The sequence below is a fragment of the Podarcis tiliguerta genome (genome assembly GCF_965153285.1).
Source record: "Podarcis tiliguerta genome assembly, chromosome: 13".
Lineage (NCBI taxonomy): Eukaryota > Metazoa > Chordata > Lepidosauria > Squamata > Lacertidae > Podarcis > Podarcis tiliguerta.
The window spans coordinates 18,214,532-18,234,977 of NC_139546.1; the positions used below are offsets into that span (position 1 = coordinate 18,214,532).

Sequence of the window (20,446 nt, forward strand, 5' to 3'; positions counted from 1 at the left end):
AATTAATTTCGTCTTGCGAGGCACCACTGTACCAGTTTACAGTGGTACCTCAGGTTAAGTACTTAATTCGTTCCAGAGGTCCGTTCTTAACCTGAAACTGTTCTTAACCTGAAGCACCACTTTAGCTAATGGGGCCTCCCGCTGCTGCTGCTGCACCGCCAGAGCACGATTTCTGTTCTCATCCTGAAGCAAAGTTCTTAAGCCGAGGTACTATTTCTGGGTTAGCGGAGTCTGTAACCTGAAGCGTCTGTAACCTGAAGCGTACGTAACACGAGGTACCACTGTATACAGTGAGGGGGGGGGAGTATTTGACCCCCTGCTAAATTTGCCAGTTTGTCCTCTGACGAAGAAATGACCCGTCCATAATTTTAATGGTAGGTTTATTGTAGCTGTGAGAGACAGAATAACAACAGGAAAAACCCCCAGAAACCCAGAAGACAAAAGTCAGAGATTGGTGTGCATTATAATGAGTGAAATAAGTATTTGATCCCCTTTCCAGCAGCCAGGTGTCTGGCTACCTGGTCTCTTCGCTGTATGTAACGAGCTGAGATTAGAAGCACCTGCTGTAAGGGAGAGGTTTTACCTGTAATCCCAGCTCATTACAGTACCTGTACAAAAGACACCTGTCGACAGAAGCAATCAATCCAGCAGATTCCAAAGTAGCCACCATGACCAAGATCAAAGAGCTGATCAAAGGATGTCAGGGACAAGATTGTAGAACAGCACAAGGCTGGACTGGGCTACAGGAATCCCTCTAGGATGGGCTGGGATGGTTCATGATTTAGCCGCGGTGATCGTATTTCAGTAATTGATTGAGACTCAGAATTAGCCCCTTGATTACTGTGGATTTGTCCGGGGAATTTACATTATTCATTTCATTTATACAGTGCCATCCCTGTGCACTGCACCTTACTGAGTCTCGTAACAACTAATAACTTTGTTAGTCATTATGGCCATTTTTCTCACCACGGGGTACCTGCTGTCTTTTGTAGAATAGGTTCATTCATATTTTGTACAGTAATTGGTTACCACTTAGATAGTTTTTCAGTTCTTCAGCAAATGGGGCTCAAGGGTTAGAAATATCAAGTCTAGCAGAGAATAAACCTTTGTATTTGCAAGCTGAATATCCTTTCCCCCTTAGCTTTCCATTTAACACAGCAGCTTGTCACTTGCCATTTTTTATACCATTGCTCCAGTAATCTACAGCCCTTAAACCGCCTCTCTGACAAGTTCCAGAGAGAGCGCTATTCCGGAGAAAGCCATCTTATTGGGACTTTTTTCTTGTACGTATGTCAAACTCTGCTAACAGTTCCAGCTCCTTTTCTTATGATAAATCTGTTATGACTTTGCTCCGACTAAATTACTAGAACTCAAACACCAAGATAATTGAGGAGCTCTGTTACTAGCAAGCTCTGGGCAATATCAGGAGTCCTACACAACTTTTAGAAGACACCTGAAGGCAGCCCTGTAACGGGAAGTTTTTAATGTTTGATGTTTTATTGCGTTCTTATATTTGTTGGAAGCAGCTCAGAAGGGCTGGGGCAACCCAGTCAGATGGGCGGGGTACAATTATTATAATTATTATTACTATGCACTTATAAAGCATCTAAAATTTACTAAGCACCATGTAGAGATTTCACGTTGTGCAGCTTGAGCTTCGACATGCAATGCATATTTCTCATTGCAAACAATGTGAAAAGTTTGCCTTAAGTCTCATAGATTTCAATGGGACCTTTGTAACTAACTTGATCCAGCTGATTCAAATGCTGCTGAACTTGGAAAGTTTCTGGGCAGTGCCGCCTTCCTATTTTATGTCACCTTCACCTTGTTCTAGAATGTCGCTGCGCGCCTTCAGGGGAACACCTGCATGTCTTTTGCTTTGTTATATCTACAAACATTGTCAGAGCTGCATAACGTCAAAACTTGTTGCTGTTTGCATAGTTAAAAAAGGCCACTTGCTATGAAAATTAATAAATAAAAGGATTCAGATGAGACGTTAAAAATGGCAATGTTCAGAAAACCGTGAGAGTCCATTTGAGACCCCTGAGGGTGTTCCTTGACTGACCATAGATCACTACATTTAAAAGTTCAGCCATGAAGTGAGTTGGAATTTGTTAGCAGACGTAACAACCTTTTTGTGACTTTTTTTTTTAAATGTACGTTCTTATTCTAATTGCAATATTTTTTATAAACACCTTTGGGTGAAGGATGGGCTGTGTACGCAAATACTGGGTGGACAAATAGATACATGGACTTAATTGGGAGTGGTTGTCTGAACACAGATTGCAATTTACGTTCTTTTACCACCTCCACAACCATGCAGACTGAATGTGAATTTCCTTTTGCTGATGTGGAAGTGGGGGGCTGCCTTCTTTGATTGACTCATGAGTTCATCCCTGTTTTTGCACAACATTGGGCTGGGTACCTGCTGGTAATTTTTGTGGTGTCTTTGCCTCTTGGACACACCATGTAGATACATCCAGTCTTTTAACGTGCCGCATAAGTCTTTGTTGGCATATACATTTCAAAACCAATTGAAAAAACAAGGCAGCCTTCTGGCATATGTCCCAGATGTCTCTTGCCGTGCTAGCTAGGTGATCAGACCAATAGAGCTGGGAGAACATGGCTGTGTTTCCCCCCTCCTCTCATATTTTGTTGCAGTTTCTTACCCTTCTGTCTCTTCTTATATCCTCCCTTCCCTGCAATTATATACAGCAGATGCTGCCCCAACACCGAGCTGTCACCATGGATGGGTCAGCTAGCCAGCTCAGCTTGTACACTTCCCCGTCTCTGCCCAACATCTCCTTAGGACTACAGGCTACCGTCACGGTGACAAATTCACACCTCAGCGTGAGTACATGCTATCCATAAAACGTAACAGAAATCATACAGTGGGTGCTCTGGCTCAGACACCACCACCACACCTGGCCACCGATGCCCAGGCGCCAACAGCCCATCTAGCACAGCATTTTGTCCTGCAAGAGTGGTGAGCCGTGTTACTGCAGGGAAAGTAACGAACCAAGAACAATTGTAATAAGTCAAGCCTCTGCTTAGGACCCAGAGGCTGAAAGTCAGAAATACGCAGGTACCGAAGTAGTTATTTTGGTTAATTAATTAAATAGCATTTCCGTAGCGCTTGATTGTTAAGAAGCAACGGCAGCTATTTAGCACTTTGCAACAGTGTAAAATCAAACCTTAAAATGATCGGTAGAAAAATAGTTCAAAACAGTTGTTTAGAAGCATCCAGAAGATGATTAAAATCAACAGTAGCTCAAAAAATTGCAAGTCACTTCCGCATGTCCTGATAGGCTTAGCCTAAACGAAAGTGTTTTAAGCAGGGGCCAAAATGAACATATGTCAACTAGGCACCAGTTCCATACTAATTTTAGCTGTAGGATTTATATGCCACCTTTCTGCCAAAGAAACCCAACGTCATTGACAGCTTTTAAATATTTAAACTGTGTTTCCCAAACTTGGCTCTCTCTCCATCTGTTTTTGAACTACAATTCCCATCGCCCCTGACCACTGGTCTTGCTAGCTAGGGATGATGGGAGTTGTAGTCTGGAGACCCAGGTCTTGGGCACCCTTTACAGTCGTTCCTTGGAGGTCAAATGCAATCTGTTCAGAAACCAAAGCATGGCTTCTGCTTGGCTGCAGGGGCTTCCAGCCAATTGGAAACCGTGGAAGCCCTGTCGGACGTCCAAGTACCAAGGCGTTTGGGATCCGCGCTGCAATTGTATTAAAACAACTACATTATATAAAATGTAGAATGACAAGAGTCTTCTCAGGCTGACAGGAAGCTGTTGTCACTTCCCCCTTCCCTCAAGTCACATAGAACTCCAGGGAAGATGTGGAAAGAACTGCCCCAACATCTCTGTCAGGCCGCTGAGAGTTCTGTATGTATTGCTTCATGACCCAAGACCCTCTGCTGAAGCCTCACTTTGTTGGCCAGTGGTTTCCTAAACTTGGGTCTCTTGCCAGCTGTTTTCGGACTACAGTTCCCATCATCCCTAGCTAGCAAAACCAGCGGTCATGGATGATGGGAATCGTAGTCCGAAAACAGCTGGAGCGGCAGTTCTCAACCTGTGGGTCCCCAGATGTTGGACTACAACTCCCATCATCCCTGAGCTCTGGCCTTGCTTGCTAGCTAGGGGTGATGGGAGTTGTAGTTCAACAACATCCGGGGACCCACAGGTTGAGAAAGGCTGAGCTTGGAGAGAGACCCAAGTTTGGGAAAGCCTGGAGCCAGGCTCTGGGGCGGAAGGGGGGAGAAATGCAGAGGTTAAGGAATGCCGAGGAAAGAAACCTTGAGACTTCAGAAGCTGGGAAGGGGAGCAGTAATAGCAGAGCTGGAGTGGGAGAAGAGAGAGCAAGGCTTTAGGAGTGGAAGAGTGGGCTCAAATTCTGGGGTTAAGTGGGGACATGGTGGAGCAAGAAGGGACCTCTGGGGAACTGACTTTCCTATAGAAGGGGAAGGTGCCAGCACAAAACTGCAAAGAAAAGCAGGCGGGGTTTGGCTTTCACGTCTTAACTTCCTCTAAATGAGATGTTCCCACCAGCCCCAGCATTTCCCAGTCACGCTGAGCTGTAGTCCAAGACATATGGAGGGTGCCGGGTTGGGGAAAGCCGGCCCTGAATATTTCTAGTCGCCAGTGCCGCCATTGCGGAGTTATGAGTAAAGGACAGGCGTCACTCCTCTCTCCTCAGTCGCCTCACCGTGCGCATGCCAGGCTGAGACACATTTAGGACAAGAGTGACTCCCTCAGGCTCTATAATAGAGTTAGCGCCATTTAGCAGTAAGTGCCTCACAGTTATGGAGTAGACCTATTCACACAGGCATTTGCCCTCAGGCGCAACCGTGCATAGTTGTGGCGTTAGCGCTACACCTCTCGGGATTTATACGTGAAGCATTTTATCTTCCAATCCTGCCTTCTTCTTACAAGTCCTGGAGACACTTCTTACAAGCAAATCGGTGGGCAAACTTTCTATCGTACCCTGACCTGGGGTGGGGTGGGGGGTGGAAGGGTTGCTGGGGTAAGCAGGCAGCACTGACAGAGACCAAATAAAATGGCTTCAAGGGTACTATTTATGTTACATGTGCAGTTGCAATCGAAATTATTTGACCCCCCCCCCCACCATTGCACATCAGGCTTGTTATTATCAAAACGTGCAAACTTTCAGCTGTTTGCTATGAGCAAATCAAACAAGAGCGATTGAAACAGATGTTTCGGGTGGTTTCTTGCCACTTATACTTGCTCCACCTTATTCTTGCTAAACAACGCTTACAATCCAACATGTTGCTATGCAATACCGCCTTGATATTTTATATGAGATGGCGATAGACATATGCTTACAAACATAAATAAAAAAAATAAGATGTTAAAAACCCTCTGTTTCTTGCTCCAGTCCTACCTTAATTTCTCCCCTGCCCTATCGGACACCCCACAAATTGCAGAGGCCCCAGTGTTTGATGATTCCACCCTCATGAGTATTTAAAATGTCCTTTTTGTGGGTTCTTCTGCTTTGTGTTATTCTTTTTTTACAAGCTTCAGTCTCCAGGTTTTATTTTCTCCTAAACCAACTGGTTCCCAGCTGTAACCTATTTATTGCTTTCCTCTGATGACAAGCACCAAACTTGGCTCAGGCTTAGGCACGCAGGACTCATGCCCAGTCTACAGCTTGGCTATTTTCAGCCTGAGGAGTTGGAAATAGCTGAGTGGCAGACTTCGCATTCTGCTGGGCTCTGCTGCGATTTGTTTTCCTCCACCCTGAGTAGGAAAGAGCTTACAGCTGTGCATGTGTGTGCTGTGAGCACCCATGTTTTGATTTTGTTGGGTGCTGCTCCCCTGACACAGCGCCAGGCAGTGAGGAACGGCCTCTCCTTCCTCTAATTCTCAGCGGCACTTTTAAAATGGGTGTGAATTTTGTCTAACCCGTCTGTCTCTCCACTAAAGTGGGATCTTAGCTGAATTTGAGTGTCTTCTTTTGGGCTGGAGGTATTTCTGTGAGAAGGGGAAGTTGTAACATAATACCTGGTGGATTTATGAGTGTCTTTACAGTAGTTGGCCTGTATTATTTACTTGTTATTGGTGGTTTTTTTTCAGATTATTTGGGTCTGAATATATTTTGATATGCTTGTATCCTATAGTGTGTGTGTGTGTGTACACACACACAGAGAGAAACATATACAGTGGTACATCGGTTCTCGAACGTCTCTATTGTTGAACATTTCGGAACCTGAATGCCGAAAACCCGGAAGTAAACGCTTCCGTTTTCGAACGCACCTCTGAAGTCGTATGGCTTCTGCTGCACGTTTTTCAATTTTCTCAGTTGCATTTGCAGCCAGCCCTTTGCGCCTTGGTTTTTGAACGTTTTGGAACTTGAACGGTCTTCCGGAATGGATTGCGTTTGAGAACCGAGGTACCACCGTATAGGAAAAAATGAGAGCAATTTGGAGGATATTTGCTGGATTCCTTAATGCAGACTTTTCATGTTGGCGACACACTTTTTAGACATGCATTATTTCACGACACAGTAATTCGGTTTTACTAGCAAACCAGAGGCTTTCTCAACCTTCAGCCCTCCAGATGTTTTGAGACTACAGTTCCCATCATCCCTGACCACTGGTCCTGCTAGCTGGGGAACATGGGAGTTGTAGGCCAAAAACATCTGAGGGCCGAGGTTGAGGAAGCCAGATTAAACTAACCCCTTTCCAGCCCCACGAGGAGTGTTTGCGCGACACACCTACAAACTTCAGCAGACACACTAATGTGTCGCGGCACACAGATTGCAAAGCTCTGCCTTAGTGCAATATATAATCGCCACCATTCTAAGCCCTGTTGCTGCTGCTGCTGCTGCTATTGCTACTACTTACTACTGCTACTACTATAGAGCCATCTCTCGAGCTGTGGCTCCTGCAAGCCCACTCCATGGCCACTCCTCTCCTGCTGTTGATTTTGGAAAGGGGAATCAAAGAAAGGGCTTGCGTGTGGTGTTTGTGTGCATAGGCCAAAGCAAACCGTTTCAGGATCAGCCTAGAACTCAGGGAGAATCTGGGTATAATCCAAAATCAATATATGAGGCAAGGTGGATGGAGTGGGCCAAAAAACAAAACAAAACAAAACAAAACATACACTTCCAACCATTGCATGCGTAGTGAAAGAAATGCCGTAAGTTTGCCTTTGTAAACTCTGGATGCAATAGAAACCAGGTTAATATTTTGTCACTGTTTTAACATTCAAAATGGTGGTGGTGGATAGTGGATCTCAGAGAGGCGACTGACCATTGCCGCACTCTTGTCTATGATTATAGCAAACCCTCTTGGCTTCCTCCCAGGGTGGATCTGATTTAAATCAAATCGATTTAAATCACGATTTAAATCACTAGTCAGTAAGATTTGATCTAATTTTTAAATTTTTTTTTACAGAAAGACTCATGCTTGCTGGTATAATCTTAATACAGTGGTGCCTCGCAAGACAAAATTAATTCGTTCTGCGAGTTTTTTCGTCTTGTGAATTTTTCCGTCTTGCGAAGCACCACCGTGTATTGACGGTTTCCCATAGGAATGCATTGACGGTTTTTTTAAAAAGGTGCAAGATGTTTTCGTCTTGCGAAGCAAGCCCATAGGGAAATTCATCTTGCGAAGCAACTCAGAAAACGAAAAACTCTTTCGTCTTGCGAGTTTTTCGTCTTGCAAGGCATTCGTCTTGCGAGGTACCACTGTATTTACAACCAGATGAAGGTTTCATTTTTGGGATAATAATAATAATAATACAGTTTTTACAGTTATATCAGAAATTATTGATTTGGTTATACTGTTAGAAATACATAGATAATTATGAAATCATTGTGAGGTTTAATAAATTAACTGTTTATATTTGGACAACTTTTCTGCTGTACTTTATTGGAAGTAGAAAAAGAATCATTTCCTTAATAACAGTTTAAACACTTTATTTAACTAAATAACATTATAGCATATGTATCCACATTTGTTAACTGATGTGGTTACACATTTTTTTTAAAAACAACTTAGACTGAGTTTTAGCACACATGAAAAACTTACAACAAATCCTTATTTTCTGATGATTAGCCTTTGGACTCTAATGTAACTTAAATAGAAAACTATCTTTAGAAATATTTTTCCTCCAAAAGCATTTTATTTTAAAAATCCGGTTTAAATAAAAAAAATCCGATTTAAATAAAAAAAAATCTGTTTTTTATTTTTTTAATCATTGATTTTTATCCACCCTGCTTCCTCCATTAGGCCTCCCCGAACCTTTCCACGTACCAGGAAGCCGAGCGCCAGGCCACCCAGTCGTTGCGCCAGGGCGGGGCCTTGACCAGCAAATTCCTGAGCATGTCGTCCATCCCTAGCTGCCTTCTGGGGGTGGCCCTCGAGGGCGAGACGAACAACCACGGCCATGCTTCCTTGCTCCAGCACGTCCTCCTCCTGGAACAGGCTCGGCAGCAAAACACGCTAATTGCTGGTGAGTGTTGGGGGTGATTCCGGCAATCTATTGGTGCAACACACAGACGAGCTTGTATAGGGTGGAATGTAGCATTTGGCCACTGTTGTTGGCAGTAACCAGCTGGGATGTGGGGTGGCAGGAGCGTTGCTTTGCAGTGGAAGTCAGTGACATCATCAGAGGGTGCATCTGACATCATCAGAGGAGGCCGCTGAGTACTATATTCTTCCTCTGGTAGAAGGTGGCACCTTTCTAACTGCTGTTTCCATGTGACCTGCCACACACACACACACACACACCACTGGTAAATAGCGGGAATGGTTGTGAGGAAGTTCAAGCTCACAAATTGATTTGTTCACTCGCGCTGCTGCAGAAACTGCGGCAAGAGCAGTCTACGCCCCAAAAATGGAAAGACTGGCTTACAAAGATGACGGAATATGCTGAGGTGGCTAGACTTAACTGTGAGAATTAAGAGAACAAAATGAGGGGGGGGGAGATTTCTCTGAAGAATGGAAATATTTTGTGGGATGGTTGAAAAAAAAATATCACGGTTACGTTGAAACGTTGCGGGCTTGGCAGTACAGCAGCAGATGAGAACTTGTAGTTTAACCGTTAAGAATTAACATATATAATGGATGAAATATAAATAGCACAGCAGCTTTGTTGAGGTATAAAAGAACACCGTGGATGGGAAGTCAATGGATAGGAGAGATTCATTCTGATTGTATGTAAATCCAAGCCAAATAACTTTATTGTACTAGCCGTTGGCCATGACAAATCTGAATGAAAAATAAATACAAGCAAAAGGGGTGCCACACCACACATAAGTGTGTCTATTTAGATCTCTGCGTCTCCCTCACAGTTCACTGCTATACTGTCCAGGGTCTTCTTTTTTATCTTTTGGCTGCCAAAGCGAAAAGGGTGACTTTACAAGTCACAGAAGCATTTGCATCCCTAAAAAGTCCTAGGGCCTTCTCTACCAGGGAGAGAATTTTAGATGAATTTGTAAAATTTGAATATTTAATTTAAAATATTATTTATATAAAAAAAAATGCTGCCAGAAACCACTCATATGAATGAAAACAAACCCTGAGGACTAGCGACTTGGCTTGAGGCTTTTCATTTTGAAGCGGACTGCGGTGGCGAATTGTCGAAAGTGCCTTAACGATCGCCTCCCTCTCTCACCCACCCTCCTCTATAGTTCCTCTGCACGGCCAGTCTCCTCTGGTGACAGGGGAGCGCGTCCCCTCTACCCTGCGGACGGTAAGCAAGCTACCTCGGCACCGCCCGCTGAGCCGCACCCAGTCGTCGCCGTTGCCGCAGAGCCCTCAAGCGCTGCAGCATTTGGTTGTGCAGCAACAGCATCAGCAGTTCCTAGAGAAGCAGAAACAGCAGCAGATCCAGCTGGGAAAGGTGGGTAGAGGAGGAGTCAGCTCACGTATCACAGCTGCATGTCAGGTAGCCCTGAAGAATTATTATTATTATTATTAATAATAATAATAATACGCCTCCCATCTGACTTGTTTGCCCCAGCCACTCCAGGCAGCTTCCAACACGATAAAATGTCAAACATCAAAAACTTCCCAGTACAGTGGTACCTCAGGTTAAGTACTTTATTCGTTCCGGAGGCCTGTTCTTAACCTGAAACTGTTCTTAACCTGAAGCACCACTTTAGCTAATGGGGCCTCCCACTGCTGCCGTGCCACTGGAGCACAATTTGAGTTCTCATCCTGAAGCAAAGTACTTAACCCGAGGTACTATTTCTGGGTTAGCAGAGTCTGTAACCTGAAGGGTATGTAACCTGAAGCGTATGTAACCTGAGGTACTTGGAAAGTGAGCGAAGCCCCAACTAAAAGAAGATTGGCAGCTTAAGTTTGACAGAATATGCGCAGCTTGCAGACTTAACGTATAGAATAAGAGAGCAAGAAGAACATACGTTTAAAGAAGACTCAAAATGTTTATTGAGTATGTGGGAGATAATTGTGTACAGCAGAAAACACTGGCAGCTTTAAGATGAATTCAGCAGTGTAGATAATCTTTGACAGATGTAATAATGGAAAACCGATTGGAATAGTTTTTGTAAAATGTTTATGCAGGCGTATGAGATATGCAAAATGAACTGCAGAAAGAGAAGAAGGGAAGTCGTTGACACTCTAAGTATGTAAAATGTTTATTTGAAATTGTAAAACAGAAAATTCAATTTAAAAATTACATATAAAAAGACTTCCCATTGCAGGGCTGCCTTCAGATGTCTTCTAAAAGTTCTGTAGTTCTTTATCTCCTTGACATCTGACGGGAGGGCACTCACAGGACGGGTGCCACTACCAAGAAGGCCCTCTGCCTGGTTCCCTGTAACCTCACTTCTCGCAGGGAGGGAACCGCCAGAAGGCCCTCGGAGCTGGACCTCAGTGTCCGGACTGAACGATGGTGAATACAGTGGCTGCTGTATGGTAGGCTGATCTAGTGCAGTGTGAGAAATGAGAGCTCCCGGGGCTGTAACATCCTTCTTGGCACCTCCCTTTTCTAGTATAGGGGATTTGAGTTGCACAGGTATTTCTGTCAAGTTTCCTTTCTGCTACCAGCTGAGGAGGCTGGGGCTCAGAGACTCCTTTCGGTTTGAGTGCTGGTTCCCTGGTGGCTCAATATGCTCACCCTCCCATCAGCTGCAAGTTGCCCATCACGGCTTGGCAGGTTCAAGCCCTCTTTTCCTTTTCTCTGGCCCCTCTCTGTTTGCAGATCATCACCAAGACCGGTGAGCTGCCACCGCCCCCCACCACCCACCCGGAAGAGACCGAAGAGGAGCTGACAGAGCAACAACAGGAGCCCTTGGGCCTAGGCCTCAGCCATGGGCCCTTTGTGGTGGACGGGTCAACAGAGAGCGAAGGCACGCAGGAAGACCTGGAAGAGGAGGAGGAGGAGGAAGGAGGCAGAGGAGGAGAGGGAGAGGAGGAAGAGGAGAGCGTGGTGGAAGAGCAGGGCTGTCTCCGATTGAAGGACGAAGCCGGGGAGAACAGGCTCGAAGAGGAGCAGGAGGTTGAGGAGCTGGGAGTGACTTACAGGCAGGTGAGGCCGCCGTACGAATCCGTTGTCGAAATCTGCGCGGGAAGAGTCTCTTTCGAAGGGTGGAGGTGTATAAAAAGGAAGGGTGGCTTGAAATCCCAGCCCATACATCGGGGGTCCCCTGTGCCTGCCCCCTGAAACATCCCCAGTGTATGAGAGACTTCCTGCTCTGTTCCTCTTTGCACCCGTGCTGCGATGGGCTCCCATGGGACTTTTCCAGAATTCCAAATGGGACAACCAGGCCAGGAAGGTGGGCTAATCCGCCAAGGCTGCCCTTAAGTGCTTACGAGGGAGTGGAAGATAGCCAGTCTCTCCTTTTGAGCATGGGCTGGAGGGCGCCTCCTCTCAATCCTTTCAGCTCTCTTGTTCTGCAAAAGAGGGCATAGAGCTAAGGTGGCGCACAGGAGCAGCTGGTGAGATGAAGCCCCAGAACATCGGGGAAGCGCGCTGCCAAAGGACATGAGCCTGGAGAAGGAGGCGGAAGGCCGCCTCCGGCCCCCATCCCTCACCCCCACTCATCCACGCCAGCAGTGGCGAAGACTCCCAAAGAGAAAGTGACTCATTTCCCACCTCTCCGCCACCCTCCCTTCTGCCCTTGCTTATGTGCATCCCTTCCGCTTCCCTGCGTCCTCCTTAAGGATGAGTCACTTGTCTTTCCTTCTTTCATTTCTTCTGCGCACCTAAATATTTCATCAGCCTCAGATGTGTGTTTGGCAGGCAGATGAAAGGCTCTGTCTGCAGGGGTGAAGCGGGGTGGGGGGGGGTGGGGAAGAGGCTTTGTAAAGAAACTGGAAGAGGGTAGTGTGGGTTGAAAAGAGTGTAATCTTGGAAGCTTAGCCAGGAGAGCAACGTGAGTGTTGCAAGGGGTCTGTTGGATGTAACAGTTATGGGGAAACTTGTCTGCAGCAGTCCAGTGGTTAGGGTCGATGAGAGATGTGTGCCACAAATAAAATCACTGTTAGCTGGAAGAGCATTTTATCGTAGTAAAAGGTAAAGGTACCCCTGCCCGTACGGGCCAGTCTTGACAGACTCTAGGGTTGTGCGCCCATCTCACTCAAAGAGGCCGGGGGCCAGCGCTGTCCGAAGACACTTCCGGGTCACGTGGCCAGCGTGACATCGCTGCTCTGGCGAGCCAGAGCCGCACACGGAAACGCCGTTTTACCTTCCCGCTAGTAAGCGGTCCCTATTTATCTACTTGCACCCGAGAGTGCTTTCGAACTGCTAGGTTGGCAGGCGCTGGGACCGAACAGCGGGAACGCACCCCGCCACGGGGATTCGAACCGCCGACCTTTCGATCGGCAAGCCCTAGGCGCTGAGGCTTTTACCCACAGCGCCACCCGCGTCCCTGTTTTATCGTAGGCTCATACTATGAATACATATCCTACGCCCACCCCGATTCAGGTTTGCATGTTGGGGTCTGTGACCATCTGGCTCACGGTGGTTGCGGGAAATTGCTGCAGAGGTTGCGGTCAGCCACCAGTGTGGCCAAAAAGCTTAGTCCTTAGAATCCCATCTCAGACAGAGAATTCAGCGTCCTGAGACTCTCGGCTTTGATGTTTTGTTTTTCAAAGCTAGTTGCCCTCCTTTTTGGCAGCGGAGGTAGACTTGGGTGTGCAGAACAGCAGCTGGGGAAGGGGGCGGACACAGGACAAGCAGGATTTCTGCTGGGAGCAGTGAGATCTCACTACCCAACTTGGCTCCTTGCTTCTCCCCAGCAATAGCTTGAAAACGGAAAAGAAGTTAAACCAAACAGTCATATGCCTATGTTTGCAGCATGTATAATTTATTACAAGCCACAGCTGTTCGGAGCGCGCAGCGTCCAAGTCGCTCTTGGTGTGCAGAAATCTGAGGCTTCAAAGTGCAAAATGTATGCAGTTCTGTATGTACTGGGAGGAAGTTTTCACACAAATTGATCAGCGAGCACAGTCTGCTTCATAGGTGCCCGTACAGTTTGGCTAAACCTGGCCACATGTTTTAAGCCGCTTAAGTGTATTTGAGAGGCACAAATACAAGATGGGTGACACCTGGCTTGAGAGCAGTACATGTGAAAAGGATCTAGGAGTCTTGGTTGACCACAAACTTGACATGAGCCAACAGTGTGACGCGGCAGCTAAAAAAGCCAATGCAATTCTGGGCTGCATCAATAGGAGTATAGCATCTAGATCAAGGGAAGTAATAGTGCCACTGTATTCTGCTCTGGTCAGACCTCACCCGGAGTACTGTGTCCAGTTCTGGGCACCACAGTTCAAGAAGGACACTGACAAACTGGAACGTGTCCAGAGGAGGGCAACCAAAATGGTCAAAGGCCTGGAAACGATGCCTTATGAGGAACGGCTAAGGGAGCTGGGCATGTTTAGCCTGGAGAAGAGGAGGTTAAGGGGTGATATGATAGCCATGTTCAAATATATAAAAGGATGTCATATAGAGGAGGGAGAAAGGTTGTTTTCTGCTGCTCCAGAGAAGCGGACACGGAGCAATGGATCCAAACTACAAGAAAGAAGATTCCACCTAAACATTAGGAAGAACTTCCTGACAGTAAGAGCTGTTCGACAGTGGAATTTGCTGCCAAGGAGTGTGGTGGAGTCTCCTTCTTTGGAGGTCTTTAAGCAGAGGCTTGACAACCATATGTCAGGAGTGCTCTGATGGTGTTTCCTGCTTGGCAGGGGGTTGGACTCAATGGCCCTTGTGGTCTCTTCCAACTCTATGATTCTATGATTCTAAGTATTAAGGTAACAGAGCCATTTGAATGTTCTTTCTCTCCCTCCCCCTCTTTTTTTTGGCTGGTCTCCTGCGCACAACTCTGGCAGGTGTTTGCAGATGCACACCAGCTGCGGCCCGTTCATCTCTACCAGACGCCCCTGACCATCGGCAGTCTGCCCCACCAAGCCCTCGGCCGCACCCAGTCGTCACCTGCCAGCACTAGCCTGAAGAGCAGTACAGCTGAGCCCTTGGTCAAGCACCTTTTCACTACAGGTAGGAGCCGTTACAGACCCCTCTCGCAGAGACTGGAAGGCAGGGAGAGAGAGCCTTGGGTATATACAAAGGGGGATATACCTGCCCATCACGAAGCAACGTTCTCTTTTCTGAAATCTCCTGTTCCGGGTGTGCAAGGAAAAGACATTCTGCACGTGCTTGGGAATATACTCTTTTGTTTCCTACAGCTCATCTGTTTCAGGGCTTTGGAGCTGATGAAGTCTGTGTCAGATTCATTCCTTTCTACAGGGCACATCTCTGTCAACCACTGCGCAGGCCAAGCCTGGGTGTGCTTTGGGGCAGCTTGATGTGTTGTAGGAGGAGGCTTGCTTTAGTACAGAAAGCTGGGGTGTCTCTGGTTCTTTGGGGGTCTCTTTGGCCCAGGGAGTTCCTTGCCAGGATTGGTCAGTGGTTGGGGCAGGCCGAAGACATTTGGTGACCAAGGCAAAGTAGAAAACGGCGCCTCTCCCCTGGTCAACAAGGGGAGTAGAGTCTGGGAGAGTTGGTCTTGGGGCCAGAGGCATAACAAAATTCAGTTTGCTTTTGACTTTTGTCACAGCAAGTTTCTCACTCAGAGCTCTCCGTTGCTTAGCAACTTCTGATTTGGTTTGCTACCTGGGCTCCTTCGGTAGGGCAGGGCAATCAAAGGAGCAGGATTTAATTTGAACCAGTCACCCCCCCATTTATTTAGCCCTGTGTTGACTCATATGGAATACTGAATGCAATTGAGCATGTGCAGAGTGTGTTTCCTTCCACACAAAGGACATGACTGACTCCTGTACTCCACGTGTTTTTTGAAGGGGAGGGCAGAACGGCTTTCAGCGTGGAGAGTGCAATTTCCTTTGAACTCCTGTACCTTTAGTTCCAAAAGTCACTCAAATTAAATCAAACCACTGGTGGCTTGTGAATCATTCCAGCATTGCCATGATCTCACTAGTTTCCCTTCTCTTTCTCTCCCCCGCTCCTCCCCACTACCCTTCTTTCCTGCCCTCTCTCACAGGCTTAGTTTATGACACTTTCATGCTGAAGCATCAGTGCACATGCGGAAACACTAATGTTCACCCAGAGCATGCTGGGAGAATCCAGAGTATCTGGTCCAGATTACAGGAGACAGGGTTGCTAAGCAAGTGTGAGGTAAGAATCTTCAGAATGGAAACCTTCTGCCAGCAAATGGTAAGGCACCTAACAAGGCCTTGGGTTGAAAGGGTGAGCAAATTTTAGGGCAGGTGTTTCCCAAACTTGGGAAACTCTTGGCTGTTCCTGGACTACAGCTCCCATCATCCCTAGCTAGCAAGACCAGTGGTCAGGGATGATGGGAACTGTAGTCCAAAAAAAACAGCTGGAGACCCAAGTTTGGGAAACACTGTTTTAGGGAATGGTTTTGCAGCGTCAGTACGCGCCCCCCCCCCCCCAAACCTGGAATGTCTGATTAACAGGATCATTCCCCACCCTGAAGCAAAGATATATATGCCTGCAAAATCACAACCAACATCTCAGGTGCAAACGAGTGTGTGTGTGTGCGTAAATATATATCACACACCCGAAGGATAGGTCCTATGTACAGTGGAACCTTGACTTACATACACCTCATCTTGCAGGTGTTCCAAATTGCGTCTGCGGCAAACCCGGAAGTAAACACTGGGTTTGCCGCGATTCACTCATGTGCGGAAGGGGCTTCTGCCATCTGCACGTGTGCAGAAGCGGCTGCCACTGTCGGCGCGTGCGCAAAAGCACACTACCGCCGAATGCGCATGCGCAGAAGTGGCCATCGTCTGTGCATGTGCAGAAGCACATTACCGCCGAATACGCATGCGCACAAGTCGCCTCTTCTAGTGTCCCGTTTTGACCAGCGGACGGACCTCCGGAACTGTTTATGTCCGTAAGTAGAGGTTCCACTGTATATAGACACAGTGCTTTCTCCAGAATGGTCCAGTGCGTCCCAGGGAAACTCAACACTCTTACAACGTCAGTTCCTAGTAATGCGCATTATTCTGCAGATACCTAAGAGTGAAGGAACAAACCTATGATACCCATTTCTGTACAATATGAAAGCCCACGTTCCTGCATGAAAAACATATATGTTCTTCCCCCCCTCCCCATTGCTCCCTGCCCCCCAGTAATTTTCAAGCAGGTTACTTTGTTACGTTTTTCATGCAGGAACGTGTATTGACTTTATAAGAGTATTGACTTCCCCCCCTGGGCTGAACACATCAGTTATGCATTTGAACGTTCCTGGGGAAAACATCTATGCAATCTCTTCATGTCTGCCACATCTTCAAATTTAGCTATGAGGGTGAGTCTTTTTGCTCATTTACTTCCTTAACACTTGCAAACTGGGGCAGGGGGTGGGTGGGGAAGCTGTGCAGAAGTGATGTCTCTGCATGTAACAGGTTCCTTGAGTTCCTGAGAGAAACTGGGGTTAAATCCAGTGATGGGGAGGTTGTTGGCCAAATTGCATAGGGCCCTGTTTGGGTATTTTTTTGTTATCAACTCTGCCCTTTTGTGGAAAGATCAAACACACAAAACAGGAGTCTTACGGCAGAGACTAGTCGATTTATTGTGGCATTAGCTCTTGTAAAACAGAACCCAGTTTTCCTAGTAAGAAGAACGGAGACTCCAGGTCAAACTAATAGTTGTTTATGGATTCAGACCATGTGGATCTTAGTAAGTGTGCTGTTAGATACAAATGTGGCATAATACATTATTGGACCATATATACTCACGAACAAGTGCTTTTAAAACTGGTGAATTGACTGGCCTCAAGTTGACTTCTCAGCTACCATGCATCACGATTACACACAAATATGTGCATTAAGTCTCTCTGACACAAGGCCAGATGCTGTTACAGTGTGATCATTTTTTTACGGTTCACTCGCTGGTCATTCTGTCTTTGTATTTTGATACGTAAAGAGCCTGGCTTTATTTTCCCAGTTCACTAAAATAATTAATTGATTTCATTTACATCCCACTTTTATCCTAAGGAGCTCAATGTGGGGTGTGTGTGTGTGTGTGTGTGTGGGTCCTACCCAAATCTCCCTTTTATCCTCGCAAACACCCTGCGCCATAGCTTAGGCTGAGTGAAGATCTGAATTCCTGCCCGCCCAGATTCTAGTCCCAGCACTTAACATGACTTACAAGCGAGACTTCCTTGATTCATGCATAACGGCGTACTCTGATAATGCAAGCCAGGTCTTTGCACTAAAGCCAGCAGGAGGAGGGTGAGGGATGAGGAAGGAGTGCCAGCGCTCATTCTTGGCTTCCGATCTGCGCCATTACGTAGTGCTTGCAATAGATCATTGTGCTTCAGTATTATATTGTATTCATATAGCCTGTGGCTCAAGCAAACACACCCCTGAATCATGTTTTTTAACTGATTGTAAAATAAGAAGTTGCATTATACCAGATCAGCCTGTTAGTCCATCTAGCTTCATCAGCAGTGGCTTGCTGGGCTCTCAGACAGGGCTCTTCCTTTCCTGCAAACTGCAAACTTGATCTTTTTGGGTGCAGATAACCAGTGACTAGGAGGGACGCGGGTGGCGCTGTGGGTTAAACCACAGAGCCTTGGACTTGCCGATCAGAAGGTCAGCGGTTCGAATCCCCGTTACGGGGTGAGCTCCCGTTGCTTGGTCCCTGCTCCTGCCAACCTAGCAGTTCGAAAGCACTTCAAGTGCAAGTAGATAAATAGGTACCGCTCCGGCAGGAAGGTAAGCGGTGTTTCCGTGCGCTTCTCTGGTTTGCCAGAAGCGGCTTAGTCATGCTGGCCACATGACCCGGAAGCTGTACGCCAGCTCCCTCGGCCAATAAAGCGAGATGAGCGCCGCAACCCCAGAGTCGGCCACGACTGGACCTAATGGTAAGGGGTACCTTTACCTTTTTAACCAGTGACTGAGCTTGGGACATGCTCTCACACTGAGCTATGGCCCCTCCCCCCCCCCCCAGTGACATTGCACATGTAACCAACTAATTTAGGCCACATGTGAAATCACCCAGGTTTGTTGTGTCGTTGTGCCCATGCAGGGCAATAGCGCTGCACCATCACTGACTCCTAGGCATAGTCTGTGTACAGTGGTACCTCGGGTTAAGAACTTAATTCGTCCTGAAGGTCTGTTCTTAACCTGAAACTGTTCTTAACCTGAGGAACCACTTTAGCTAATGATGATGATGATAAATAATTTATTATTTGTACCCCAGCCACTCTGGGCGGCTTCCAACAAAGATTAAAAATACATTAAAATATCACACATTAAAAACTTCCTTGAACAGGGCTGCCTTCAGATGTCTTCTAAATGTCAGGTAGTTGTTTATCTCTTTGACATCTGATGGGAGGGCGTTCCACAGGGTGGGTGCCACTACCGAAAAGGCCCTCTGCCTGGTTCCCTGTAGCTTTGCTTCTCGCAGTGAGGGAACCGCCAGAAGGCCCTTGGCGCTGGACCTCAGTGTCCGGGCAGAACGATGGGGCTGGAGACGCTCCTTCAGGTGTACTGGGCTGAGGCCGTTTAGGGCTTTAATGGGGCCTCCAGCTGCCGCCGCACCACCACCACACAATTTCTGTTCTCATCCTGAAGCAAAGTTCTTAACCCAAGGTACTGTTTCTGGGTTAGTGGAGTCTGTAACCTGAAGCATCTGTAACCTGAGGTACCACTGTATTCAAATGGGTCAGAGTTTTCCTGGAGACCAGGAGTGTGCCAAAATGGACAAGAGAAACACAGGAATCGAAATCGGGTTATTTGACTGCCTCTGAGTCTTAAAGCGTTATGGAATTGATGTCAGGGTGCTATCACAAGTGATGCTAAGAATACCTCTCTTGTCTCCAAGTGGCTTTATGGAAAAACAACAACCACAACCTTGTGAATATGGTTGATGTAGCACTTGAAACAGTAAACAGCCACTTTTAAAGTTAAAGCGACAGTCCTTGGAAATGTGGCTGTTACTCAATTCAGGTGATCTAGGTCATCCTTTTGCCACAAACGAGACATTATAATTTTGTCAGTTTCCGTGTTTTCACCATAGCAACGGTAAGGTCTCTTCCTAAGGACGTGACCTCTTCTCCAAAGGTGCAATATTTCTAAGAGTGTGAAGGCGTAAATGTTTGAAGATGCATGATGCAAGTGGGTGTGAAATCACTCTGGGCAAATGAGAGATTTTTAAAGTACTTCCATTTTTCCTCTTCTATGAAAGCACCCTCAGTTTATAGCAAAGGGGTGTTCTTATAAGCCTGATAATGGCACTCTGGATTCTGCTACTTTTATCAGTTTAGATTCCATGGCTCACAGAGCGATCCTAGCCATGTCTGCTCAGAAGTAAGCCCTATTCAACTCAGTAGGGCTTGCTCCAAACTAAATTGGTTTAGGATTGCAGCCTATCGTAACTCCCCCAGAGAACTGGCGATGCACAGGTATCTATTTCACCAACACCCTTAAGGTAATGAGCAAGCTTTGGCTTCACCAACCTTATTCTGCCTGGTGGAAGGACACAATGCAAGAAACAACACAATCAAATGCATTTTATTATGACCAACTATAACAAAAATGCAGGGTGGGAGGTGCTGTGGGTTAAACCACAGAGCCTAGGACTTGCCGATCAGAAGGTCAGCAGTTCGAATCCCCGTGACGGGATGAGCTCCCATTGCTCGGTCCCAGCTCCTGCCAACCTAGCAGTTCAAAAGCACATCAAAGTGCAAGTAGATAAATAGGTACCGCTCCAGTGGGAAGGTAGACGCCGTTTCCGTGTGCTGCTCTGGTTCGCCAGAAGCGGCTTAGTCATGCTGGCCGCATGACCTGGAAGCTGTCTGCGGACAAACGCCGGCTCCCTTGGCCAATAAAGCGAAATGAGCACCGCAACCCCAGAGTCGGTCACAACTGGACCTAATGGTCAGGGGTCCCTTTACCTTTTTATAACAAAAATGCATACTTGAATATCTACGGTGGAATATTTACGATGCAGAGTGT

At 46.7% G+C, this 20,446-nt stretch overlaps 1 protein-coding gene across 11 annotated transcripts in view; it reads left to right on the forward strand.

The window, feature by feature from the left end:
• HDAC5 (histone deacetylase 5) overlaps nt 1-20,446 on the forward strand; it is a 122,937-nt gene that overhangs the window by 76,132 nt on the left and 26,359 nt on the right. For 6 of the 11 annotated variants that reach the window (XM_083408301.1, XM_083408297.1, XM_083408293.1 and 3 more), the window contains 6 exons: nt 2,716-2,850; nt 8,264-8,486; nt 9,667-9,878; nt 11,202-11,528; nt 14,333-14,498; nt 15,499-15,632. In XM_083408301.1, the coding sequence (XP_083264427.1) occupies nt 2,716-2,850; nt 8,264-8,486; nt 9,667-9,878; nt 11,202-11,528; nt 14,333-14,498; nt 15,499-15,632 (1,197 nt within the window). The remainder of the gene's footprint in view (nt 1-2,715; nt 2,851-8,263; nt 8,487-9,666; nt 9,879-11,201; nt 11,529-14,332; nt 14,499-15,498; nt 15,633-20,446) is intronic. The other 5 variants (XM_083408299.1, XM_083408300.1, XM_083408292.1 and 2 more) reach the window with 2 other exon arrangements.